General features: G+C 28.0%; 3 protein-coding genes and 1 long non-coding RNA gene across 6 annotated transcripts; 2 read left to right on the top strand and 2 right to left on the bottom strand.

Annotated features, from left to right (window-relative positions):
• Positions 1 to 8434: 8434 nt before the first annotated feature.
• On the top strand, positions 8435 to 9296 carry LOC101492000 (nuclear transcription factor Y subunit B-1-like). Its single transcript, XM_004503971.4, has one exon. The coding sequence runs from the start codon at positions 8635 to 8637 to the stop codon at positions 9205 to 9207; it is 573 nt and encodes a 190-aa protein (XP_004504028.1). The 5' UTR covers positions 8435 to 8634; the 3' UTR covers positions 9208 to 9296.
• A 2777-nt stretch (positions 9297 to 12073) lies between these two features.
• LOC101491467 (protein CPR-5-like) lies at positions 12074 to 15650 on the top strand. 3 transcript variants are annotated; one of them, XM_004503969.4, is made up of 5 exons: positions 12074 to 12395; positions 12483 to 12542; positions 13438 to 13473; positions 13618 to 14349; positions 14810 to 15650. In XM_004503969.4, exons 1-5 carry the CDS (start codon positions 12147 to 12149, stop codon positions 15335 to 15337), a joined length of 1605 nt encoding a protein of 534 aa, XP_004504026.1. In that variant the 5' UTR covers positions 12074 to 12146; the 3' UTR covers positions 15338 to 15650. The 3 variants fall into 3 exon arrangements, with proteins under 3 accessions (XP_004504026.1, XP_073225512.1, XP_027191181.1); XM_073369411.1 differs by lacking the exon at positions 12483 to 12542; XM_027335380.2 differs by lacking the exon at positions 13438 to 13473.
• A 1109-nt stretch (positions 15651 to 16759) lies between these two features.
• On the bottom strand, positions 16760 to 21608 carry LOC101491153 (protein HEAT INTOLERANT 4). The gene is made up of 14 exons (XM_004503968.4): positions 21300 to 21608; positions 20934 to 20972; positions 20780 to 20833; positions 20610 to 20673; positions 20399 to 20457; positions 19794 to 19918; positions 19602 to 19661; positions 18740 to 18798; positions 18412 to 18491; positions 18191 to 18229; positions 17753 to 17815; positions 17595 to 17642; positions 17384 to 17512; positions 16760 to 17151 (listed from the first exon to the last, which is right to left on the bottom strand). Exons 1-14 carry the CDS (start codon positions 21486 to 21488, stop codon positions 17104 to 17106), a joined length of 1056 nt encoding a protein of 351 aa, XP_004504025.1. The 5' UTR covers positions 21489 to 21608; the 3' UTR covers positions 16760 to 17103.
• Positions 21609 to 24225: 2617 nt separating this feature from the next.
• On the bottom strand, positions 24226 to 25403 carry LOC101490830 (uncharacterized). Its single transcript, XR_001144081.3, has 3 exons — positions 25263 to 25403; positions 24808 to 24876; positions 24226 to 24363 (listed from the first exon to the last, which is right to left on the bottom strand). It is a non-coding gene; the product is annotated as an uncharacterized lncRNA (long non-coding RNA).
• Positions 25404 to 25611: the final 208 nt, after the last annotated feature.

Genomic DNA, 25611 nt, shown 5'->3' with positions numbered 1-25611 from the left:
CTTATATCAATTAATTTTGAGGATATTTTTTTTGAATTGATTCGTTCCGTAGTCTAATCATCGATCATTTTTTTTGAAAAATTTTAAATGGTTATTTCAATTATATGAAAATTCTCAAAACTTTTAAAAAGTGATTGATCAATTGAATCAGTCATTACAATATTATAAATTTTAATATTTTTAATTATTCGATCAGTCTTTTCAAGTGTATAAAAATCTTAAAGTTTTCAAAGTTAACATTTTATACTATTCTACGATAGTATCTTTTCAAATTGATTGGTTACGATATTTATTGGGGTGTGGGAATATAAATTTTCTTCAGTGACAATATAACTTGACTTGGTGCGTGTTAGATATTTGTTTCAATTTCTACGGGCTTCCCACCATCTTCTTTTTTATTTTTTTTCCAAAGCCCAAACCTATATTTGCTGCTTCTATGTATATTCTTATAGGGTGCTACTTTTTTTTTAGATAAAAAAGAATCTGGGACAACTTTTTTCTCTCTCAATATTAAGAGTGCGTTTGATTTCACAAAACAATAAGTATTGAAGACAACAGTATATACATGATAATTTTTTGTACTCTACTATATTTTTTGATGATTGGTGTACAAAACAAATAATTTTGCATTGTGTTTTATTTAACATGTCTATGCATTGGACAAAAGAATATAATTTTTACTATAATACCATTTATTGATATATATACACATATGAATGCAAATATTAATAAAAAAAAAAAAGATGAAAGAGAACAAAATGGTGTAGAGATAGATAATTAAGAGGAAGGAGAGAGATAAAAGCAAGGAAAAAAAATAAGAGAGTGACAGATGGGTATATATATATAGAGAGAGAGAGGGGGGGTGATAAAGACATGAGACAATAGAGAAAGATAGAGAGATGGCAGAGTAGAGATATATAATAACTTTTTAATAGAAAATAAAAATGATATGTTAGTATTTTTGATAGTTTGTACGTCGGACAAAAAATTATCATATTGTTCAAAGAGAGACAAAAATTCTTATTTTCGTCACATTTTTTAATATCTGTTTTGTGGAGTCTCATGACTAATTTATGAATGAAAACATGATACAAAAAAGTTGTCATGTCGACTATTTTTTAACAAATCAAATGCATTCCAAATATATATTTTGATGATATAAATAATTGACAAGTACATTTTGAGAGAATACAAAAGAAAATATATCTAAACTCATACTAGGAACATGGATACAGTTTTCTCCTTCTCAAAATAATTTTTAACAAAAAAATACTGAAATCTATTTGGTCTTTTTTTTCACTATAAATTTATTTAGTCCTTGAGAATTAAAATTGATGATCTTTAAAAGTACCATATATAGATTAAATTAGACCCATAGATACGCAGGAAACCCAAAAAAAATCAACTATGTCTTCGTGATTTTTACTGTAAATTAAATTGACTATTTACTTTTAATAAAAAAATATGAAATAATATTTAGATCGTAATTTTAATTCTTTATTTTAATTTAATATTTTTACTTGTTATTTATCTTTTTTTCTTTTTAAGTTTGCCCTTGTTTGTAAATGTATATGTGGTTGGACTCCACTTATTTCTCAAATTCTTCTTCTTTTTATTATTATAATTTTATATTTAAATTATTAATAAATGAGAAATAGAGAAAAGTAAATAGAATAATATTAATAATTGAGATAATGTGAATTATATTAAAAGTTACATACATTTTGTATAGTTAAATAAACAACTAACTAGTGTTAAATAAACAACTAACTAGTGTAAAATAATTAACTAGTAAGCGTAACTTAACTAACTAACCAACTAAGATATCTAATATCATCTTCAAATTAGAATATGATTAATACACTTCAAGTATGAAAAATCTCAAGAAAGAAATGTCGAAAAAGACAATATTGATTACAAATAATATAAAATGTCAAAATAAATCGACTAAATGATTTTGAAATAACAAAAATAAATCAGCTAAAAGATTTTTTGAAGATTTATTATTCGCTTGAAATAACAACAAAAAAGATTTTAATGCAATCTTACTTATTCTTTTTTTAATAGATGTTGAATTAAGTCTACAACTCAATGCAAAATATTTTCTTGCCTTTTTTTAATCAAATATCATGTGTAATTCATTTGTTATTATTAGCTTGTACTTCTAATTGAGAATCCAATTATAGATTTTTTTTTTCTCAATAAACAAGAGCAACCTTATTTCTTTTTTGTTGGTAAATTTTGATTGCATTTTTTCTAATATCGATTTGGTTAAAAAGAAAGACTTTGGTTACCAAATATTATTGATGTTCTTCAAAAAATTTCAACAAATATTTTGATAGTGTATATATATTATTGAGTTTGATAAAGAGGAAAATTTAAATAATGTTTTTTACTCTATTTTTTTTTCATACTTGACGAAAATTGTTAATGTTAAAATAAGGTTGATATCAAAATATTGAAGAAGTCATGAGTTTTGTTGGCAAATATATTGCCCTTAAAGGCCATTGTTTGATGGGATTTTTTTTTTTTATTATCATCATCAAAATGAGATAATTCTAACTTGAAATTTAAGAAAGAACAAAATAAAATAAAGAAAGAAGGAGAAATAACTAATTTTTAATGGAGAAAGAAAAAGAGGGAAATGAACAAAGTGTTATATAATCAAATGAGAATGAAAAAATAAATAAATTAAGCTTTTATGAAAAAAAATCCAATAAACTACTAAAAAATTTAGAAGAGTTATCCAAAAGTTTAGTAAATTTCATGTGTATAAATAGTAATAATTTATGATTTATAATAACTTTATGAATAAGATGAAAATCAGATGATATTTTTTTGAGTTATTTTGACAAAAAAGTTAAAGAAATTGAGTATAACTCTATTCATGCGTGTCTTTGTCAATTTTGTGTTTTATGTGACAGAGAATCTTGCCATACATAAAGTTAAATTTTTTGCTGTGAATTTTTTTTATAAAGATTGAAAGCATTGATCTGTTTTTTTTTTACATAAAAAAATAAATTAATAAAATTATAAATATATGAAAGTATAAAAAATTATAAACTCAAACATTATTTAAAATAATGACCCAAAATAAACTATAATCTTATGAGAAAATCTTATTTATCAAATACAACTCATTTAATCCAACAAAATTATAAACTAATTTAATAAATTATAAATTCAGAAGTTCACTTATGGACCTTACCAAAGAGTGTCTAAGTGTTGGGTTATAAATAATTAATATATATACGGCCTGTTGCGATTCCGATCTCGAATCAATATACAGTGCACCATATTTGTGGGTTTTGATTGTGATGTTATTTGACTTTCTAGTTGTCTCTGAAAGCCGGCAAATTAACCAGCAGAGATTTGCAAATAGCATATAATAATATATAATAATTAAATGGACCATAGACTAATTAATATCTTCGAATTGTTTGATTCAGTTGTCAATAATCCTCGAGCTACAAGCATAACCACAAGTGAATACTATTTATATAAATAAAAACCAATACATGTAAGCAATCGTGATGTAACCTCACACATTACGTATTTAGCTACCATACGATATTAACAAACGCAAACAAATATTTTTCAAACTATAAAAAACAGAATAAAGTATAGAACAAAAAAGAAACAGAATAAAACGTATATGCTTATAATGTACACACTTGACCAATATCGCTACAAGTAATGTTATTAGTTTATGGACAATAATTAATGCCATAATCAATTTAATTTTGCTGAATTCTTAAAAAAGGTTAAGATTTTGGATTTATTATTTTAACTTATGCATGGAAGAGTGTTCCAATTAAATCAGTGAATATTAATTAGCTGGAAGATGGAGAGCACTCTATATGGACAACTTTACTTGTTCTAATTAATGGAAGGAATGAAGGGATCCAAGTTGAAGTACAGCTAGACACCATATACAACTTTAGGCTTTAGAAGCTACTAGTATAAAAACAACAACAAAAAAAGGAACCAGACATTTGCAGCAAAAGTATAAGAAACCATAAATTGGTGAACAGCTAGAAGAGAATCTAAATAATGAGATATTCATGTAAATTTCTCCTCAAAATTAACATTAGCATACAACATGTAAGTGAACATATGAAACTTAGTTTCACTATAAATGTAAATAAATTCTTTTGTAGAATTGACAAAATCAATATAACTTACAATGTGAAATCAAATATGGACTATATAATATTTATTTAATCGATTGTAACTAGTGAAGATATATGTTATGGGTATAGAAAATTAATTTAGTGGTTGAAGTGAGAAGAAGGGATAAGGTTTAGGGTTTGATCTCCCTAGTTAACATAATACTAACAATATTAACATTCACAATTCTAAAAAATATATATTTTGTGCACGGAAAATTTGACTTTTTGGTGGATTTTGAAGTATTCTCATAAATTTATATTATTTATATCGATTATACTACTAATATATGGATTGTCATAAGTTACACTTGTCACTAACACAACTTTAAATTCTTACTGTCACCATAATTCATCATTAAATTTTGATCTGACCAATTATTTAAACCCTCGTAAAAAAAATATGATAAAATCAATCTTAGTTTTATACACTCTTAATTATTTATAACTATTTATGACCATAAAGTTTAGTCAAAATTTTCATATCTCCTGCCAAAATCAAACTTAATTCATCCCATAGGCTAACTTGGTTACACACCAATTTTTTGTGGATTGAATATTTGAAGAGTTTTCCTATTTTGACTTCAAATTTCCATTGGCCAACAATCATTTTCTTCGGAGGCTCTCATAATTCACATCTTGACAAATTTTCTCTTTTTGTGTGCGTCATGTTTTATACATTTAATAATCCCATACCTTAGCTAATTTCAATTAATATAATTCTGGGTATGACACCCAATTTTTCCAATCTTTTCAAACTAAAATATAATATAATATAATATATACTAACATATCCTTGTGATAGTGAATGCATATAACCTATTTTCCAAGCCACATCCAATAATTGAATTTTGTATATGCAGCTTGCACCTCTAAAATAATATCTAATAATAATTAAGATAATACGTAATAAGAGCCGGTTCAATGTATATTTTTAGTACATATACATAAACAGTGGATTTGAAGCTTGAAAAGGTTCCATGTGTCACAAGCCTGTTTGATAACTTGTGAATTATGATCGGTTCTGATATTTTATCCTCAGAATCCAAGTAGTGAAACTTGACAGGGTGGAACTCATCAAAGAACAAAGCCAGTTATAGACATATTCGATACAGGGAAATGCAAAAGCTAAAAATGTCACATTTTAGACTAAATTATACTTAATTTCTTTAAGTTTTTTATTTTATTTTTTTTTATTTTTTTTAAAAATTTGAATGTTAGACATTTTAGTCCATTAAACTTTTTTAATTTTGTAGTCGTTATTTTTTTTTTTAATTATTTCATTTTACTTATTTATATATATTATAAAATTGAACAAATTGATCTTTTAAGTTATAAATGTTAAACATTTATAAAAATAATTAAAGCGTCTAATTTCTCTGACTCAGAGAAACTAAAATATCTAATATTCATAACTTATAAGAATATAATATAGCAAACAAAAAATTAAAGATTAAATTATCTAACATTTTTAACTTATTCGTAAAAAAAAATGTAACTTAAAGAAAAAAAAATGAAATTAATAGATAAAAAACTTAAGAGACTAATTGAAATTTGAAAATAATTTATGGATCAAAAGTATAATTTAACTCACATTTTTATCTATATAGATCTTAAATTTAAATATGATTTTAGTTTCTACAATTATAATATATTTTTTTTACTTTCTATAAATTATTTTATTTGGATTCAATTCTTACAAATTCAAAAAAAATTGTTAGTGTTATAGTTTTTAGGTGTCATATGGTCAATAAAATCACCGACTTGTGACTTAATAAACTAGCACCAGGAATAAAAAAACAATCGTTTTTGAATTTGTAAAAACAAAATTAAAAATACTACCAAAAAAAAATTATTTAAACATAAATTTTGTTAACATTAGAGTAATATAACATAAATGCATTGTTGGGTCAGTTGGAAAAGAAGAAAATTGGGACTAAGGATTGAGATGCCTCGAGATGATACTGTCCAGCAATTATGTATGTGATAGAAGAATCTTCAGTGAGACAAAGCAACACAAAAGCAAATTAGCAAAGTGAAAAGCATATATCCCTGTTGCCTCTTTTTTATTTACCCCTTTTTTAAAAACCGTACAAAGATAACATGCAACAAGTACTAATAGTTCACGTTATGGAGTCTAATTAAGAATTCCAAACTAATTAAAAGCCAACATCAAATAACAAAACATGCACCAACAATGTTTGACACAATATCGGGTTCAATCTCTTATTAATAATGCGTATAAAAATGTATATTTAAAGAAGTTAATTCTTTAAATAAATTTTAATTATCTTAAACGATAATAGTTTCAATATGTTTGACACGCTGTATGACTTGATATATTTTTTTTAAATGTTATATGTGTGTTGTAACTTGTAACAAACTATTTCCATAGTTATTCACTTATATCATATAGATTGCAATGACTGTTTTGATGTGTAGTGGTTGATGCATATTTAGAAAAACTTTTCTCTTTTTTTTCCAAGTACGTACCTCAACTATAGATGCCCCTTGGCCTTGGGATATATAAAAAGGATTTTGTCAAAACACAAGGACACACCACTTTGAACTTAGTCCATTAGAGGATTGAATAAGTTCCAACTTAAAACTTTGAACTTTCCTGCCTCTTCTATTTTAGCCTTCAATATTTGATTTATTGGATATTTGGTATAAGATGCATGGACCCACTTATCTAATCTGTAGTGCTATGGTGAACATATGGGGTCTGTTTGTTTAAAAAATAATTTTTATAGTATTTTATTTTTTATAATATTTAAAAAAAATGAAAATAAAGCTTTTAATAAAAAATTAATTTAAGTGATTTTAAGTATTTTATCTATTTTACTATAATATTATTTGAATAATAAAATTTTAAAAAATGATTAAAATAAAATGTTATTTTGAGAAACTATTCATAATAATTAGTTTTGAAAGATACATTTTTTTTTATAAATAAAATTGATTTTTGTCGTATTAAAATATTTAATAATAAATATCTAAGTTATTAGATTTCAAAATTATTTTATATATATATATATATATATATATATATATATATATATATATATATATATTTTTTTTGACAAGACTCACATACTTTAAGTAATTATCAATCAAATTATACCTCCACATGTTAATGTCCTAGCAATTATCAATCAAATTATATATACATAAGGAACTTTTAAGCACACACTTAATATCTAATAATTGAAAAAATAAAATAAATGCATTATCAATATAAACCGATTTTATAACTTGACAATTCTTAAAATTGTATCTTATAATTAATCACATAAAATGGTAAAATATTAGACTTTTATTAACCCAATATCTCTCAATTTTTTATAACTATGTGTGATAGTTTTGCAGCTAGACTTTCTAAAAAAACAAAAATCATTGTAAAATTAGTGGGTTCTGCCCAACCAAAGTGCCACTTAAACCATCGCTTTTGTGTACAAGTAGCATTGTGAGTAAAGTCTCATTTTCTATTTTTTTCTTCTTCTTGTCTTTATCTATGATGCGACATTTTTTTTTTGTGAATATAATTTAATAATTTCCACATTTTTAATTTGATCTAAGTCTTATAAATAGTAATATTTTATTTTTATTTTTATTTTATAAGAGATGATAAATATTATCATAATTAACTTACATTGCAAATTTTAGACAAATCAATTAACCTAACAATATTAACATTTGTTAATTGAAATAAACTTAAAACGAAAAGTCTCATTTTTAATCAAGTGTTGTGAATTTATATCTCACTATAAATTAATTTATATTAATTAAATCACCTTTCAAACTCATAATAAATAATTTTTACACCGTTTAAATTAGATACAAGATTTCACTATAATATTTTTTTATTTTTTATTTATAAATAAAATGATATAATTACTATAAAAAAATTATATATAACTACAAAATTGTAGATTCAAACTCAACACATTATGTCCAACTTAAAGCAGTATTGACATTTTTATCAATTGAATTAGGATTTAATGAAGATTACACAATGATATTTAATTCAAAAAACATTTGCCATATGGTAAGTATATAAGAAAATCGGTATAATTATAAGAATTTAACTCAAAATATATAAAAAAAAATTAAACTCCAACTATAAATGCATGTATATCATAAGAAGGTGTGATCTTATTTAAATCTTCAAACTATCCATGGCCATTAAACAAGAGAACTATTTGCTTACTTTCTTTATTTAATTATTAAATTTTATGACCAAGCAAGTCCAATCAATTGATATATAAAGACCACCCTTTGTGATCTTCTTCCCCATCACCCTTTCCTTTCTAGCTTCCAATATTATTCCACATACATCAAACCACTTTTCCTTTTTTATGTATTAATTTCCCCAACTTTTCCTCCCCTATAAATACACACACACACTTGCACTCAATAGTTAGTATCAATTAATTAATTAATTATCTCTGTTAATTAATTAAAGATGACAGGTAATAAGAGAATTAACCAAACAAGTCCAGTAGGAAGTCCAACATCAGGAAACATCTCAGACAGTTCATCCTCAAAAGAACAAGACAGGTTTCTACCAATTGCTAACGTGAGCCGCATAATGAAAAGAGCACTTCCTGCAAATGCAAAAATCTCTAAAGAAGCGAAAGAAACGGTTCAAGAATGTGTGTCTGAGTTCATAAGCTTCATAACAGGTGAAGCTTCTGATAAGTGTCAGAGAGAAAAGAGGAAGACGATTAACGGTGATGATCTTCTTTGGGCTATGACAACACTTGGGTTTGAAAATTATGTTGGTCCTTTGAAAGTTTATCTTAATAATTATAGGGAAATTGAGGGAGAAAAGAGTAATTCTATGGTTAAACAAGATGATTCTTCAATTGAAGTTGTTAATGATGGTGTTATTGGTGGGTTTTATTCTCAACAAGTGAATACTAATGGTTCTTCAAAGAGGTTTCATGAGATTGGAGGTGGTGGTGATGTTGAAACAGAACATGGAAGTGGTAATAGAATCATCCCACCAAATCTATGTTATAGGGTTGAATGGTAGATACCAATGTCACAAGTTTCTTCAATTCATAATTTATGTTATGTTATAATCTATTACTATATGTTATAAATAATATTTTCTTCTAGTAACTTTGTTTGTTGATGGTTAGATTGATCACGGTAAGATTTAATCACTTTCATTACTTTCATTCTAATTATATATTTGGCATTCAGTATTAGTTAATTATCGCACGATGTTTGAAATTCATGGATCAAAGTGGAGGAAGATCATGTTGATGAGTAGAGAGTATATTGATACTCTTAAGAATTAATGTTCAAAATATATTGAATTAATTGAAAAAGATTGTGTAAAATAGATATATCATATTCTATTTATAGAGCATATGAATGATTAACTACTAACTACTTTGTAATAACATTTAACTAACTCACAAGAAAGTTACAACTAATTCATCTAACCAAATCCTTATAACTAAAATCAACTATATTTCTAACACTCGACGAGACAATTTCAAATGTTACATAGCTTTCGAGTCACTAAACATACTTAAATAAATATTTACACAAATATTTTTCAACTAAAATTTGTTCATCCTTGCTCAACTTCCAAACTATGACTAAAATATGTTCATCCTTGCTCATCTTTCAAACTATGGTACCATCGTTGAGGTAAAGAAAATATGAATTTTAGAGATTGCTCAAAGTCTTTCTCTTATGCAAGAAAGGGTGTAAAACGTTTGTTTTCCAAGTATCTTCATTTCTTGACCAATAAGATCACATACACAAAGCTCTTCTCCACCAATATTAATAGGGGTTATGTTTGTAAGAAAAGCATTAGTAGTCATATGAGCCAAGTCTCCTTCCAAATGATAATTTGAAAATCATCTCCAATTTGCCATCTTACTTCTGCTAATTAATTAATCACCCCTTAAGAAGAGTAGATACTACGTCACCCATAGCTTGAAGAAACATAAATAGTTAACAATTCTCTCTAACTCCCATTCAAAAGCAAACAAAAGAAGAAACACACTCATACAATATGCTACCAAGACCTTTATGTCTGCCTTAGATAGATGTTTATCATACTTGTTCTAAATCCTCTTCTAAATCTTATCTTTTAAGCAACTAAACTGAGTTTTCTTCTGCCTCTCAATCATACAACACAAACTAAAATATTATCTACTACCAATGCATTCAATCACTTTTTCTACTTTTTTCTTTAAACAGTTAAAATGGATAACATTAATCATTGTTTCCTACATATTATTAATAGTGTTATTATTGTAGTAAATTTAATTTGTAATTTGTTGACACTGCTTAATGTGTTATTTAATAATAGTGTTATGATTAATATTATGTAGGAAACAATGATTAATATTATTAATAGTGTTATTTAATTGTCTCATTTATAATTAAAAAATTATCCCAAATAAATAATTATTACAATTTTCAATTATACATTTTTATTAATATTATTTGGATAACTTCCAATGCAATATTTTTTACTATGCATTTATCACATTGATAATACACTAATATTTATTGAGAATAATTTAATAACTGTAATATTTTATCTCTTTCATTGATACAATTTTCTTAATATGTGTAAAATAATTAAATGACTTAATTAAAGGATAATAAAAAAAACAATCATGAGTAGTAGGGTATCAGGAAATGAGCCAAAGACTAATCTTATAGTATAGAACTTCATTTATGAAGTTAATTCATGTCAATTAAATATAAATAGTACTATTTAATTAATCTCATTATATTTTAGATACACACAATAATCATATGATAGAATATAATTAATATAAAATTATAAAATACTCTTAAAATAAAATTATATATATATCATTTAAAAATTTAAAATTTTTATTTTTATTTTATTTTGAAATATTTTACATCTGGACACTTTTTAACTCGTTAAAGGACAAACAATAATTCTAAATATAAAATTTCAGTTTTATTTTAAATTATTTACAATTTTATTATTTAATTGAATAATAAAAAGAATTAAAGTGTATGTATTATCGATGTAAAATAAGTTTACATTAACATCTATAATTGTACTTCTTTGTCGGACCATCTCATATTTGTATAATTATTTTAAAGTTAATTGTATGATATAGAAAACGATAATCTTTCACTAAATGTTGGTGTAGAACTGTTTAATATATTAGAATAAAATAAAATAAAATGATAAAATTAGGCATGTAAAAATAATTATCTGCATTTTATATTTTCCGTAAACAACATAATAAGATTGACAATTTTTATGGTACTTTAGAAAAATAAGAGTTCTCTTTATTTTTAATTAATAAATGTGTTATTTTTCTCCCATCATTATTTATATATTATATATTAAGTAGATTAAATTATTTATATCAATATATTTATCTTTTCAAAATAATTCTTTTAAGTTTAATAATTTTTTTATTTTAATTAAAATTAAACTTATTATCAACCTAAAAAATTTCTTCCTCTCACGAAACCAGTCAGACACCAAAGAAAATTGTTCTTCTTGCCATACTTCTACAGTGAGAAAAACTCTCTACCATTTTTTCACCCTCGCGAAAATATCTCTCTTCAATCTCACTCTCAATTCGATCATTTGTGTCAGTATCGTCGACCGAACTGTCATCTGTCGCGTGTTGGTTCCAGTTTTGTCTTTAATTTTTAATAAACTAACGACAAGATAGACAATGTAAAATAGAGAAATTATATCATAAAGAACGACAAGAAGAGATAATAAAAAACTTAAAAACGATAGACCAAAATATATTGGACATATAGAAAAAAATTTAGTTATTTTATAAATAATTTAATAAATAAGTAATAATTATTTTTAAAATATAACAAACATAAAACTTGAAAATCTCGTTGTATGTGATTAAGCTAATGATTTAATTTTCAATTGTACGTCCCCAATAACATTTACCTCCAAAAAAATGACCCGAAGCGACGTCGTGTAATTCCATGGATGTTCTAACCACTTTGTCGTCTTCTTCTTCTTCTTCCGACTGCAATTCAAACGTATCCCTTCGAACACCAGAACACATAACACGACGCAAGAAATTACACGAAGCGACGTCGTATCATGCATCACCCAAGGGCAAGTGTAAACGACGAAAAATCGTTAGAGTCCTCATACGCCGTAAAAGGACTGATCATGTATCCACAATCGGGTTCCCTCTTGGAATGTCATTTGCCGCTGTTATGGCCGAGGTTTCACTTTTCTTTTTTAAATTACAGTTATATTATATTGATATTGAAGCTTATTTAATTAATTTATATATTTGATTTTTTGTTAAGGTATTGTATAGAAGAGATGCAGCAGCAGCTCATACACTTTCTCCAACTCATATATCATTGGTCTGGTCACTTTCTTGAAAAATAATTAAATCTTACTCTGATTTTATGCATTTTTTTAGAGTATGTTCATTTTCAAGCATTTCCAGAAATTACCTCAAGGCTACTAAAATTGTTTGCGAAAAATCGATGAACAAAGGGAAGAAAAATGGGATGTAATGTAACAGCTTTTATTTATTACTACTAGGTCAATTATTATAACCACCTTTTGTCATTTTTACATGTATCAAGAAAAGTATGTAGTGTATTTACATGTATCAAGAAAACTGTTCGAAACTTCAACGACGAGAGACGTTGTCTTATAGAAGTAGATGTTCGTAGTCCTCCTCATTCTCAGAGCTGAGAAAATGACTTGAATGCTTATCATTCGATAAAACAAGGGAAAAATAGTATTTGTCCTTCAAAATTGAACACATCAAACCGACATCAATAAATCACAATCTCAAGTGTAGGGATGAGGAGGGCTCAAACGTCTATTTCTGAGGAGTGTTGCTGGTCATCATTAGAGTTTCGGCTGATTTTTAAACACTAGTCCATGTTGTATCATATGTTGTGTTGATCCACCGAAACACTCGTCAGTGTATTTAATATGTGCATTTTATGTAAAGATGATCCTTATAATTACCGTTTAGTTCATGTTTAGAGTTACATAATAGTAGTATAAATTGACAGATTAGTAGTATTAATTGGATAGTCATTTGAAACAAGACTTATATTTAGAGGCAAATATTTTACAAAGAGAGCTTATATTTAGGAACAGAGTATTAAAATCATCTGTCTATTAGGTATTAGCACATGAGAGTCATCAGGCTATCTTTATAGGCTTCCTTCAACTATTTATTGGTAAATTTAATTTCGATTTGAGCCTTGACCACTCCACTATTTGGGTTCCTTGTAGATTTGCACATCAGCCATCAAAGAATCTCTAGCCAATGTAAGCACAACATCGATTGCTGATTCATCCCTTGATTGTGGTTTTACTGCATTTCTCTAGCAGTTCATGTGAACATGTAGCGAAATCCATTTTGTTAAAGTAATTTCCACATGCCACTTGTTTTGACTGCCTATCCGGCCACAGGTTTTCGGAGACAAACTAGATGGTCTGACTAGGAACTTTGAACAATCTTTCACTAGCACTTTGAGTACTCTCAGATTAATTTACGAATCATCCACGAGCAATGAAGGTAATCATGTTGATACTAGGAAGATGGAGTTTCCAAATTTTAAATTGACTCTTGACAAAGGTGATTGCTCAAGTGATTCTGTCATTGAAGATGGTAATTCAGAGGGTGTGTTGCATGAAGATATCCATGATCAATCAAATAATTGCAAAGAGGTCGAGGAGAATTTTCATCTGGATTCAGTCAATCACGACCTTACTTTGCACAGGAAATCAAACCAAATGGTTTCTTTTTCTCCAATCTCGTGTGGATCGGGAATTAATAATTCTATGATGAGTGTTGCTGAGAAATCTGTTATGGAGAAAAGTCGATTGAATGATCTCAAGACATTAGAACTTGCACTTGCAATGAAAAAACTGAAATTGAAAGAGACGCAACTTGTTCTCAACTCTGATTTGAATCATCTAGAGAGATCAAAGTTGGCAATGGGAATGTCAAAGGCATCTTTTAAAGTCGAAAAGTTTAAGAATCAGTTAGAAGATCTGAGACATGGTGAACTGATTAAGAAGTGCATAGACTCTCTTATTGCCGGTTTGCTTGTCATGTCCTCGTCACTTTTGTATGGTGCTTACGTTTATTCCTATGAACGGATCGCTGAATCTACTGCATCGTGTAGCCCTCCAATTAAGGCAAGTGTATCTTTTTCTTTTCGTTCCATTGGTTCAGCTGCTTCAGTGCTTTGTTATGTCATGTTTAACTTTGGCTATCTATGAGGATTTGGTTTTGCAATTATAGGACAATTTGGTCTGGTTTTTGGAATAGATCTATCTATAAGCTTTCTCTATTAATTTTGCTTGAGGGAACCCTTTCAGCTGATATAAACTAGGTAGTAATGGTTGGTATTGTACCTTTTTCTAGCTTGAGTTGCATTTTGCTCTAACATTGCAATGTCAGAAACATATAAGAAGCATATAAATGAAATCGAATTAGATTTTCTTATCTAATTTTTTAATGATGTATAGGTCATGATTAAAGAAGATACATTTGATAACTTGTCTCCATTTTGATAGTATGACAGTAATTTCAGCTGCATGTTAATCCAACATTGTCTTAATTGGAAAATGTTAATGATGCCTTTTTCAATATTAGGAATCCAAATCCTGGTGGACTCCGAAGTCAATGATCTCTTTTGATTCAAAGTTGCATGTTTTATGGTGTCAAGTTCAAGTTATGAGCCGAATGGCATTCGGGATCCTAATGATTTTCGCAATTGCATATTTGCTAATCCAAAGATCAACCACAACATCACAGACAATGCCAGTTACTTTCATCCTTTTGCTATTAGGAGTTGCTTGTGGCTACTGTGGAAAGCTTTGTATAGATACTTTGGGAGGGAATGGTTCTGTGTGGCTCTTATATTGGGAGATTCTTTGCATGCTGCACTTCTTATCAATTGTCTGCACTCCCACTTTGTTCCAAATACTTCATGGACCAGTCATTGCATCACAAAAATCGAATCGGAATGTAATTCTTCCATATTGGTTTCGCCGATTTTGGTTCTATGCAACTTTGCTTGTGTTTCTACCATTATTTTGTGGTCTTATCCCTTTTGCTGGTTTTAATCAATGGAAAGACCATTTTTTGTTTAAGGTGTCAATATTCGACAAATTCAAGTGAAAAGGCATGTTTGGTCATGGAAATTGCATACACTTCTCTTACTGTGAGCTATTTTTCTTGTGATTAGCTCCGCACTAATGAGGCAAAAACTATACATATGAATTACAATTTAGTTTCAATTTTGCTAAGTTTTTAGCTTGAATCCATTATGTTTAGTTTATAGAAGATTTGTTTTAGATATCAGATGGTGTGTCAAGTGATCTTTAGCCAATTAATTGGATAGTGATGAATTATGGTATTTTAATGTTTTAACTGTATATAAATGTTTCTCATGTGGCGTGATATATGAATTTATGAATGGCTGCTTTGTGTGTATCAAATCATCTTCGAGTTGTACTAAAACATCTTTCTCTGCATAGTAAAGATGTATAGTTACAACAGTTTTGTGCACTTTAAAAATCACTCAAAACACTAAAGAAGATCGACAACACTATTGAGAAATATAATTTAACGGTTCTCTTTGTTTTTACATTTGAAACGATGATGTATTGATGTTGGTTTGACAAATCAGATTTTATAGGACATTTGTTTTCCTAATTTTTACATTGATTGAGACATTGTCTCATACAAAGTACAAGAGAATTGTTTTAAAGAATGTCATAAATTTTTATTAAAATTTTTAATAACTTTTAAAGATTAGTTTAGGGGAATAACAGAAACCAATCCGTCATGGATATCATACTCAAAATTGTTCCATCAAATTCAAAGAATTAGGACAAAATTTTTCTTTTTATTATAAGACAAAACTCAAAATTGTTCCATCAAATTCAAAGAATTAGGACAAAAAATTTTTCTTTTTATTATAAAACAAAAATTAGTTGAACTTATAATTACATTTTTTTTAGAAAAGCTCACGGTTACACTTTGAACAAATTTTGTATCGCTAATGGGTCGGCTCAAGTGTAAAACCACCAAAACAAATTGTCTTAGGCCTCAAAAAATTGTCTCAGATTATATATCATCCTTACACAAGAGTCTTTTCAATATCGTTCCATTTATGAGATTTATCCAAAGGAACATCCATTGTCGATATATGTCACTATTATCACAACGTAATATTATTACTTCCTAAAATATTAATATGTAAACATCTCCAATGCATTTTTTCATTACAAAATCTCCAATACATTAATAACTCTTTTTTGACGGAATATACATTATAACATGTATGATCAGATATATGTCTAAAATAAATAATACGAAGCTACATTATATAAAAATATATATGTATATATCACAAATTGATTTCTGGAAGAAGACAATAGATCCTTCCGTTAGATGGAAGGTACTATTTCGACCTACATAGTTTTTTTGTTGCATGCCGAACCATTATAGATTTATGTATTCTATTTAGTATTTCCAAACCAAAAGAAATGACACTTCTTCTATAGCAGATAAAGGGGTGGTGGGAAAGAAGCAAAAAAACCAATAATTTATTTTCTCATAGATCTAAATCAAAACTGTCGTACATCTCTAATTTGAAGGAAAAAATAATACTCTAAAAGAAACCCAAGTTAAGAGCGATGCGAATTGCAGCTCAATGAGCTCAGGAATTCTCTACAACATAGAAGCCAGAAACATGTCTCAATTACTCTCACTACCTAGTTCACTTATCTAGGATTTTGGAGCTACAATTTTACATTGTGTCACTTTAGACAATTACATTGGTATAAAAAAATTGATGGTGCACCAAGAGGTTGCCTCGTGAACTTTGTAAAAAACAATATAACCAGCCAGGAAAATTGCCATAATTGTCAAGAAGCCAATCACAGAACCTCATGAGCCTTTCCGTAATACCTGTTTATGAATGGAGACTGCAAACACAAATAAATAACTTATCAATGCAATGTAGGTCCAAGGAAAAAACATTTGGAACGAAATCAACAGAAATAAAGGAAGTATAATCATAAAGAACATGCATGATTTCAGAATCCAAAGATGGAAAAAGAAATTGAATATCTCTTCAGTACTCGTAATCAGCTCTTGGTCCAATGAATTTCTTCTACTCTAAAGGAAAAGGTAATGTTAGAATGTCTAAATACCTACCTTAACATTTGACACATCAGGTGCTTCTGGGGATGGAACAGGATAGAACTTATAAAATCTCATAGTATCAAATGCAGCTTTAGTTTCCGCACTCATTTCTGCAATGGCTTTTTTCCGCGCTTCCCTTGCCTACAAGTGAAAAGGAAGATTTAAAAAGCACAAATCAACATAATATGTGCAAGAACCCAACAGCTTAAATCATCAAAAGTACCTCTCTGTTGGCTTTCTTTGCTTCACGAACCTTTTCCTTGACAAATTCCTAAAGAAAGAATCAAAGGGATCAACATAACTTGTTACTTTGTGAATAATGAATAATTCCTAAAGACGCGGAAATTATGGGTAATAAATAAACTAAATATATTTTGTTACCTTGAAGGCATCCTTTTGGTCTTCTGGTAACTCTTCTGCCTCTATAAGTTTATCAGTAAACTCCTGCAGAATATTGAACAAAAGAGTGTAAGAGGCCTTCGATCATTGTTATTATATTTCCAGTTGCACTTAACTTTAGCTACCTCTATTGAAAGGTCAAGAAGTTGGAGAAACATTGAAACACATCAAAACAATGCCAAATGAAAGACCTTCCCACACCACACATAAATTGAGATTTTCTAGAACTCATTAACATAATAACATGCAGTCATTAAGAGTCAACAATTATGATTGTAAAAATAACATGCAGAATAGCATTAACTTCCTACATAATATTACCAAGATTCAAAAAATGGCTATAATAAGTAGTAGAAAGATGGTAATTCCTAAACTGCGACATCAGGCTAGCTTAATAACAACAAAAAGCGAATTTGTTACCTCGAGTTCATCTAATTCCCAATCAAATTCACAGAAGACCTGCAACAAGCAATACACACAAATTACACGTAGAAAACTAAATATGGTACTAACTCGTCCATCTTGTTAACAAGATATTTAGAAAATTAGAAATTTCATTACATAACCATACTGTAAGAAAAAATATCCCAAACAACTCAAAGACTGTCAATCCTATAGGATAATTTTTAAATCATAATTACCGGCTTTGGCTCAATTGGATATATTATTGGAACCTCAGTGCTCTGTTCAAACTCATCTTCCTTAAATGGCTGATAGAAATCTGTGGGAAGAATAGCATTCATAAGCAAATATCATAATAAAAACATTAACCAATGATAACAAGTATGTCTCATACAAAATGGCACACTAATAATAGATCAAACAACTAATACCACTGTCCACATCCTCCATTGCTCTCACTTTATAAACAATTTATTCAAATTTGATTAACTTCTTCAACTAGTTGGTAGAACTAGCGTATATAATATGCATGTGAGCAACTGTAATATTCTAATGCCAGAAACTTACAAGGCAAGCAGTACTCGTATTTCTTCAATCTATCCAACTTCAGGTGTTTTAAAGCAGACCTGTACCACAAATTATACACGGGATGAAATCATATTCAAAACTTTCCTACATCAAGGACAACATGCTAACAACAAAAACTAGTTAAACATGCATATATGAAATAAGTGGCTAAATACTGTTTACAATCGTTGAAATAGCAAGTTGATAAACTATCAGTTCCCAAAATTCAATTTAAGCTACCATGCATCCACACTTGTTCATTTTAAAGGACCATAGGTTCCACTTCCAGGTGTTACTCTGATGGAAAAAAAATAACTATCATACACTATTTGGAAAGAGAAAATGCTTTTTAGTAAGAAAGTAAATGGCTAAATATAAGGGATGGTATTGATTACATTAAAAACATATTCTACATAGACCCAACACGTGTATTATTGCATTTCTTCTTTCCGTACTAACTTTCATAACAACCTTCCAGTACTAAAGAACAACGCAGGTTGAAAATACTAATGATAGTATTTGGCTACAAGCGTGGACAGGGTATATCATCACTAAATATTAATGATTTACTGCATTTTTTAAAGTTATAAATGAAGATGAATAAAAAACAAACAGGATTATTTAACAAAACAATCTATTTATTCAAAAGAATAAGTGAACAAAACAATCAGACAATCAAACAGAAACCTATCAAGATTCAAGCGAAGAAACTGTTTCCTTAAAAAACATATTCTTCAACCTAATTATCATAAATCAGTACTACTAATGAGTCTTCATCTGCAAAAGTAATACCTGAATGTCTGAAACACGTTACAGAAAACAATAATAAAGGGAAAGGGCAAAGAAAAGAGCAACACTATACCTTCTTTGGGTGCAGCGCAAGATGAAAATTTGAGACCTCAGTCTATCAACTTGGCTATCTCTGTGGAAGACGTAAAATATTATTAACAAGGTGAGATGTGACCAATGAGCAATGCATCATACAATTATATTTATACCAAAGGAACCACTGAAAATAAAGTAGTAAACAAATTAAAAAAATTGGGATGCATACCGGTCCTCCAGAGGAATGTATGGAACCCAGTCCATTTTCATTTGCTTCATGGGAATTATCTCTTCAGCCTCTCTCTGAACTGAGTTAATACCAATTTTATCAGATGGTGGAAAAGGTGATACAACCTGTTACAGAAAGAAGTTGAGATAGTTTTACAATTAAAATCACAACTTAAAAATAAATTAATAACAATAATAATAATAATAATAATAATAATAATAATAATAGTTCATCGAAATTGAAAGGTCTCCACGAAAAACAGATATTTCCAAACACCTTAAAAACTAAAACATTAAGGATACAATTCCAAGTCTATACCAAAGAAACCAGGTCCCACAAAGAGATACATGCAAATTAAAGCCAGAAGAAATGTATAACATGTTACAACAAATACCAAAACCTTTTCTTATAGGGCCGGACCAGTTCGGTGGAACAAACAACACCAAGGCCAAAAGAAATGTACTATTTAATATTTAAATTTATTGCATTTTGCATATTTGGAAGCTCAAATTGTCCAAGTTTAATTAAAAGAACTCAATAAAAATAATTAGTTTTGGTCAACACATCTTCACGATACATATAGACAACTTAGGTTGAGAACTTACTGCTACAACAACAGGTATGCAGACAACTTTGCTTTCACCATTATAGAAGACCAGTTGGGCTGCAATGACAGGATGCATAAGAACAATGTTAGATGAATCGTGAATATGACCGAACAGTGGGGAAATGTCTACCAATCAACGTAGTTGCCTAACCACCTCGCAAAATGATAAAAACATAAAATAAAATGTTCACACATAACGCGCTACTTACGCTCGGTGCAACCAAAGAGGTAAACCTTCTTCCCATACAGCAAACCACCCTCTTCAAATGCATCCTGAGCACAAAAATCACAATTTCATCAGCAAATTACATCAAATAAAACAGTCAACTTCATTCAATCACAGGTCATAAACAAAAATCAAAGCAGCACCAATACTCACTTCTAGATTAGAGAAATTCCACTTGATTTGATACACAGAATCCAATTGGTCCCACTGGCATTATAACACAACAGTTAGAATGGAAGGAAAAAAAATGTGCGACAACTATCAACTCATTAAATCAGAAAATAAAAATCAAATAAATTGAACAAACCTCAGTCCCAACAGGAAACGTTTCCCTCCACAAATCTTCCTGCAAAAATCAAAATCAACAACACAATGAAGATATCACAGTTAGGTTCAATGTATATTCAAATAACGTAAATAACCTAAATAATTATAGCCACTTTTCAACGTAGTAAATATAGCTAAAACTAGAAACGAAATCGCAAACATTCATTGTAATTTCTCCTTAATAATAATAAATAAAAACCATTCTTCTTCCACATTAAACGCTACACAATATGCACAACTAAATTAATCAGGAATTCAAAATTAACAAAAATATAAAAAAAAATGTAATTAAAGAAATTAACAAAGTAGTTTAAAGTTGAAGAGAAAATCGTATATTGGTACTTACCAAGTTACGCTTATCTTCGAAGTATTCAGGTTCGGATTGAGGTTTTGAGGTTTTGAGGCGCTTAGCTTTGGGAGGTGGTTTGGTGGTTTTGTTTTGGTTTTCTTGTGACGAATCTGTTGCTGTAGCAAGTTCGGAATCTGGTTTGGAATCTTCGGCGTGCTTCGTCTTTCTCTTGGCTCCTTTCCTCATTGCGGTGTGTGTTGGAATATGAATGAGAGACAGAGAATGAAAGATAGGGTTTGGGGTGTTTGAAGGGGTGAATCGAAGGCGCTAGATCCGGATTCAAATCGAGACACGCTTATATATTTCAAATAAAAGAAAACTTATATATTTATACAGAAAAAAATAAATACTGTTAATACTAAGGCGTGAGAACAACGCTGTTTTCCTGTTTTCATTTTAATTAAAATTTATCACACCGTTTAAAACAAAATAAACAATTCATTCATACCGTTTCAAAAAAAATATCAATTTTCACGCGTATCGCCGAAGCTTGAGAGTTAAATTTCGGATTTTATAATAATTTAAAATAATATTTAATATACAAATATTTAAAAAAAAATATTTAAATGCATTGGGTACGAGTAACAAAACGGGGTTTATTGAATTTTGTATGATTTTATTTATTACAACTTAAAAACATATATATTTAAAGGTTATCAAATTCTATAAATCAATATATGTGTGTAGGAATATTATTTTTATAGGAAATAATGAATTTTTAGTTCTCAAAAGTTGATTGTGCTGATTTATAAGAAAAAATTAAAGTCTCATTAAAAATTGATATAGTTCTAAAGAATTTGTAAATAGTGTCATTGTTTATTTTATAAGTTTAATTTATAAAAATGAGTCAAACATTCAATATAAAAACTTGCGACTTGTAAAAAAATGTTGATCTTGTTTAAATATGTAATAATTTTCAATTATACTCTCCAAGAGGTAGGTTTTAACTCTAACTTTGTATCTCTTATTCTACATACTTTCATAAGTATTATGTTTCATGGCAGTGAAATGCAACATGTATTAGACATGGATATTTTTACTCAACTAAAGATATTAGACATGGATATGTAATTTCAATTTGTCTTTTTGTTTTAGTATGGGCTCTCCCTAATTGAAGTGAAGGTTTAGATTGATAATCAGAAGTTCGTTAAATTTAGTAGGTTTGGTTCAATTATATTTTTTTTGCATATTATTTTATGAGAGGTTTATCACGAACAATAGAGGTTTATCGTGAGTTAGTTATGAGAGACCAGAATACTCACTTTTCAAATAAGGGGGTCATTCATTCTTATATGTATTATGCAAGTTATGGGTGATAATAAATCGGTTGAAATTGAGTTTTATTTAAATAAGTCACACATACTTTAAAGTTTTATAACATGTCAAATATTTTATTTTAAACTTTTGTTTGATCATCTAAAAACCTAACATGACCTATTAACCGAATAAAGAGTTTATTTCGTGTTAAGACTTATAATAAAAGACATTTCATCTATCTTTAAAAAGATAAATATATCCATAAAAACTTGAATTTTGTTGAATTTGTATAATCATAACATGCATTTTTTTCACTTTTTGCAATAAACTTGATATATATGTAAACAATAATTATTAACAAAATAAAAAAAATTAAAATACAAATGTTGAATTTATAGCGCAACAATTATGAGAGAGAAAAATATGTATAGATGTTGAGAAGTTGGAACAAAAATTATAGTTTAAATTTAAAATAAAGAGTCTTTTAGTGTATAAATGTAAAGGCTATTTTTTTGAAGATAGAAAATAAAGAGTATTAAAATACAAAACTACGACAAGTCTTTTATTTTATTATTATTATTATATATAAAAATATTATATTTTAATGACACATATACAAGATGGCCTATCAAGCTTAATAAAAATGTTTAATTTTAGTTTTAATAATTCTATTTTTATCAATTTAGAAAATTGATTCATATTTTAAAAATCAATAGTTCTTAACATTCTCTTATATTTTTGAACAAAAATATGATAAGTTAACGTATTTTAAATAACGCGACATACGATTTTGTGATATAAAATTATCTATATGCATTAATTATTCATATGATATTAATTAAATTATAAAAATAAGAAATATGAAGTTAAAAATTAAATTTTTATAAAATTTTATTACGATTTTATATATTAATGATTCTATATCATCATATAAAAAAATAACATATACAATAATTAAATTAAACTTAAAAAATCACGTGTATATTTTTTTCAAAAAATTAAAATCATAAGTTGAAATTATCAGTGCTCTTCATCAATGTATTCATCAACTCCTAAATTAAGTCCAGAAAATAAAAGAAATTTCATTTTAATTTTAACCTATGGAAACCAAAACAAAAAAAAAAAAACAAACCGTAACCGATTGGATAGTTCATTTGGTCGAATCGTATCTCCACACTTTTCTTCAATTATTTGGGTAGTTCGACTTCGATCCATGGACAGATCCTGACATCGTGGGGTGTGCAAAGGTACTTTGGAAACTTGCAACAATACTTGTTTTTTTTTTTTTTACATTTTAACCATTTTATTTTATTTTATTCTATCTTATGCCTAATACACACAAAATTTAAAAGTACTTTCATATTTTACACCTTTAGACCAAATTTCCGGATCTACCACTAACTTGATCACTGTTTCATCTCAATTTGAATAGGTTAAATCAATTCAATCGTGAGTTGCATGTTTTGCTGATTCAATATTTAGTACGAATTTTAATACATTGCTTTTTTGATGAATCTATTCCTAAAGATAATAAACTAATTAATATACCAAAAAAGAATGATGGTGAGAATTTCATTCTCACCTAGCTATCCTTCTTTTTTCCCATATAATTTTGGGTTGAAGGATTATCGGATTCAGATGTTGAATCGAAGCCAAAACATTTTAAAAAAGCTACCCTGGCTAATTTGAAATAGTAACAAGGGTGAAGGAAATACAGTGATGTAGCTTCCCCTTCTGCAATCCCTTCTCTCACTACCTCTCTGCTTGTTCTTATCTCCCCTTCAATACTTAGGTTCTCTACTCCCTACATATATTTTACAATGGAAAATAAAATAAGTTAATTAATAAATATTTGATAAAGAGTCAATTTTGAAATAAACAAAGTAACATTTTCTTTTGACCAAAAGTAAAATTGATGCCTATAGATTCCCTATATGATTAATGAATTTCAATGAAAATTGAATTGATTTCTATAAATAATTATCATTGAAACTTTACATACTTTTCTTTCTTCTAAAATTCAAAGGGTAGTCCAACTAACATTAACTAAAGTTTTATTTTATAGGGGAAGTGGAATTTATTTGTCAAATCATTAATAATATTTAATTTTTATTATAATTATTTATAAAGACACTAAAAATTAAATTTATAATAATACATTATCGATCATTTTACAATTATTTGAATTAACTAAAATAACATTTACTAATTTACTTATAGATAGATATATACAAAATAAACATCCAACCTAACAGAACCAGGCAATGTTCGTGGCTGATGACCTCAGGCAAATGACAACTGAGCCTATTTTCCAAGCCTGGCCATATATATAGTAGCCAATTCAGAGGTCAAAGCTTTATAATTTAAATGTTAAAAAAACATATTATAGATTCTAAGATGTAAATGGAAAATAATTTGCAGTCAAAATAAATTTACTTTCTTCACCTAATTAGAGACATTTATTCAACTTGAACTTTCTACATTAAATCAATTGAAGGCTTTAACAAATGCATGATTGTAAATTTGTAAAGCCAAATCCAATACTAATACAATGATTAAATACATTCAGTCAAAAATAAATACATACATCTATATTTCTCAGAATATAAGCAAATAAATAAAACTTTAGAACAAGTTTAAAAACCATATATTTTTGTGACATTAAAAAAAAAGTGTAAAAAGAAAAAAGGGATGTGAATGTACCCGTGTGATGTGAAGTGGATTGGTATTAAGAGTAACAGTAGTGGAATGGATGGAAGAGAGAGAATCAGCAGTAGAAGTATTGTGATTGGAATGAGAGGGATCTGAAGCAATGATGGTGAAGCAGAAGATGAAGGCTAGAAAAAGAAGCAACAAAAAAAGTTGAATCCATATAAGAAGACCTGGAATTTTGAAAGCATCTAAGGAAAACTCATCCACAAAATCCAACATATGTCAATTAAAGGGAAAGATAGAGAAATGGGGGGAGAGAGGTGAAGAGTGTGTGGAATTGGAAGAGACAAACACCAATTGTTATTGCGGATTGGATTTGCAGTTTAAAGGAAAGAGTATA

Source organism: Cicer arietinum, chromosome 6, assembly GCF_000331145.2.
Source record: "Cicer arietinum cultivar CDC Frontier isolate Library 1 chromosome 6, Cicar.CDCFrontier_v2.0, whole genome shotgun sequence".
Lineage (NCBI taxonomy): Eukaryota > Viridiplantae > Streptophyta > Magnoliopsida > Fabales > Fabaceae > Cicer > Cicer arietinum.
Note: the sequence above shows the minus strand (reverse complement) of the source record. Positions and strands in the feature narration are given on the sequence as shown.

Excerpts from the sequence above, each read along its gene's own strand:
- LOC101491467 (XM_004503969.4), top strand. The coding sequence starts at position 12,147 with ATGGATGTTCTAACCACTTTGTCGTCTTCTTCTTCTTCTTCCGACTGC. Across the intron at positions 12,396-12,482 it reads TTGCCGCTGTTATGGCCGAG|GTATTGTATAGAAGAGATGC; the intron begins GTTTCACTTTTC and ends TTTTTTGTTAAG. Across the intron at positions 14,350-14,809 it reads CGTGTAGCCCTCCAATTAAG|GAATCCAAATCCTGGTGGAC; the intron begins GCAAGTGTATCT and ends TTTCAATATTAG.
- LOC101492000 (XM_004503971.4), top strand. The coding sequence starts at position 8,635 with ATGACAGGTAATAAGAGAATTAACCAAACAAGTCCAGTAGGAAGTCCA.
- LOC101491153 (XM_004503968.4), bottom strand. The coding sequence starts at position 21,488 with ATGAGGAAAGGAGCCAAGAGAAAGACGAAGCACGCCGAAGATTCCAAA. Across the intron at positions 17,816-18,190 it reads GGGAATTAGATGAACTCGAG|GAGTTTACTGATAAACTTAT; the intron begins GTAACAAATTCG and ends AATATTCTGCAG. Across the intron at positions 17,513-17,594 it reads CAAAGAAAGCCAACAGAGAG|GCAAGGGAAGCGCGGAAAAA; the intron begins GTACTTTTGATG and ends TTTCACTTGTAG.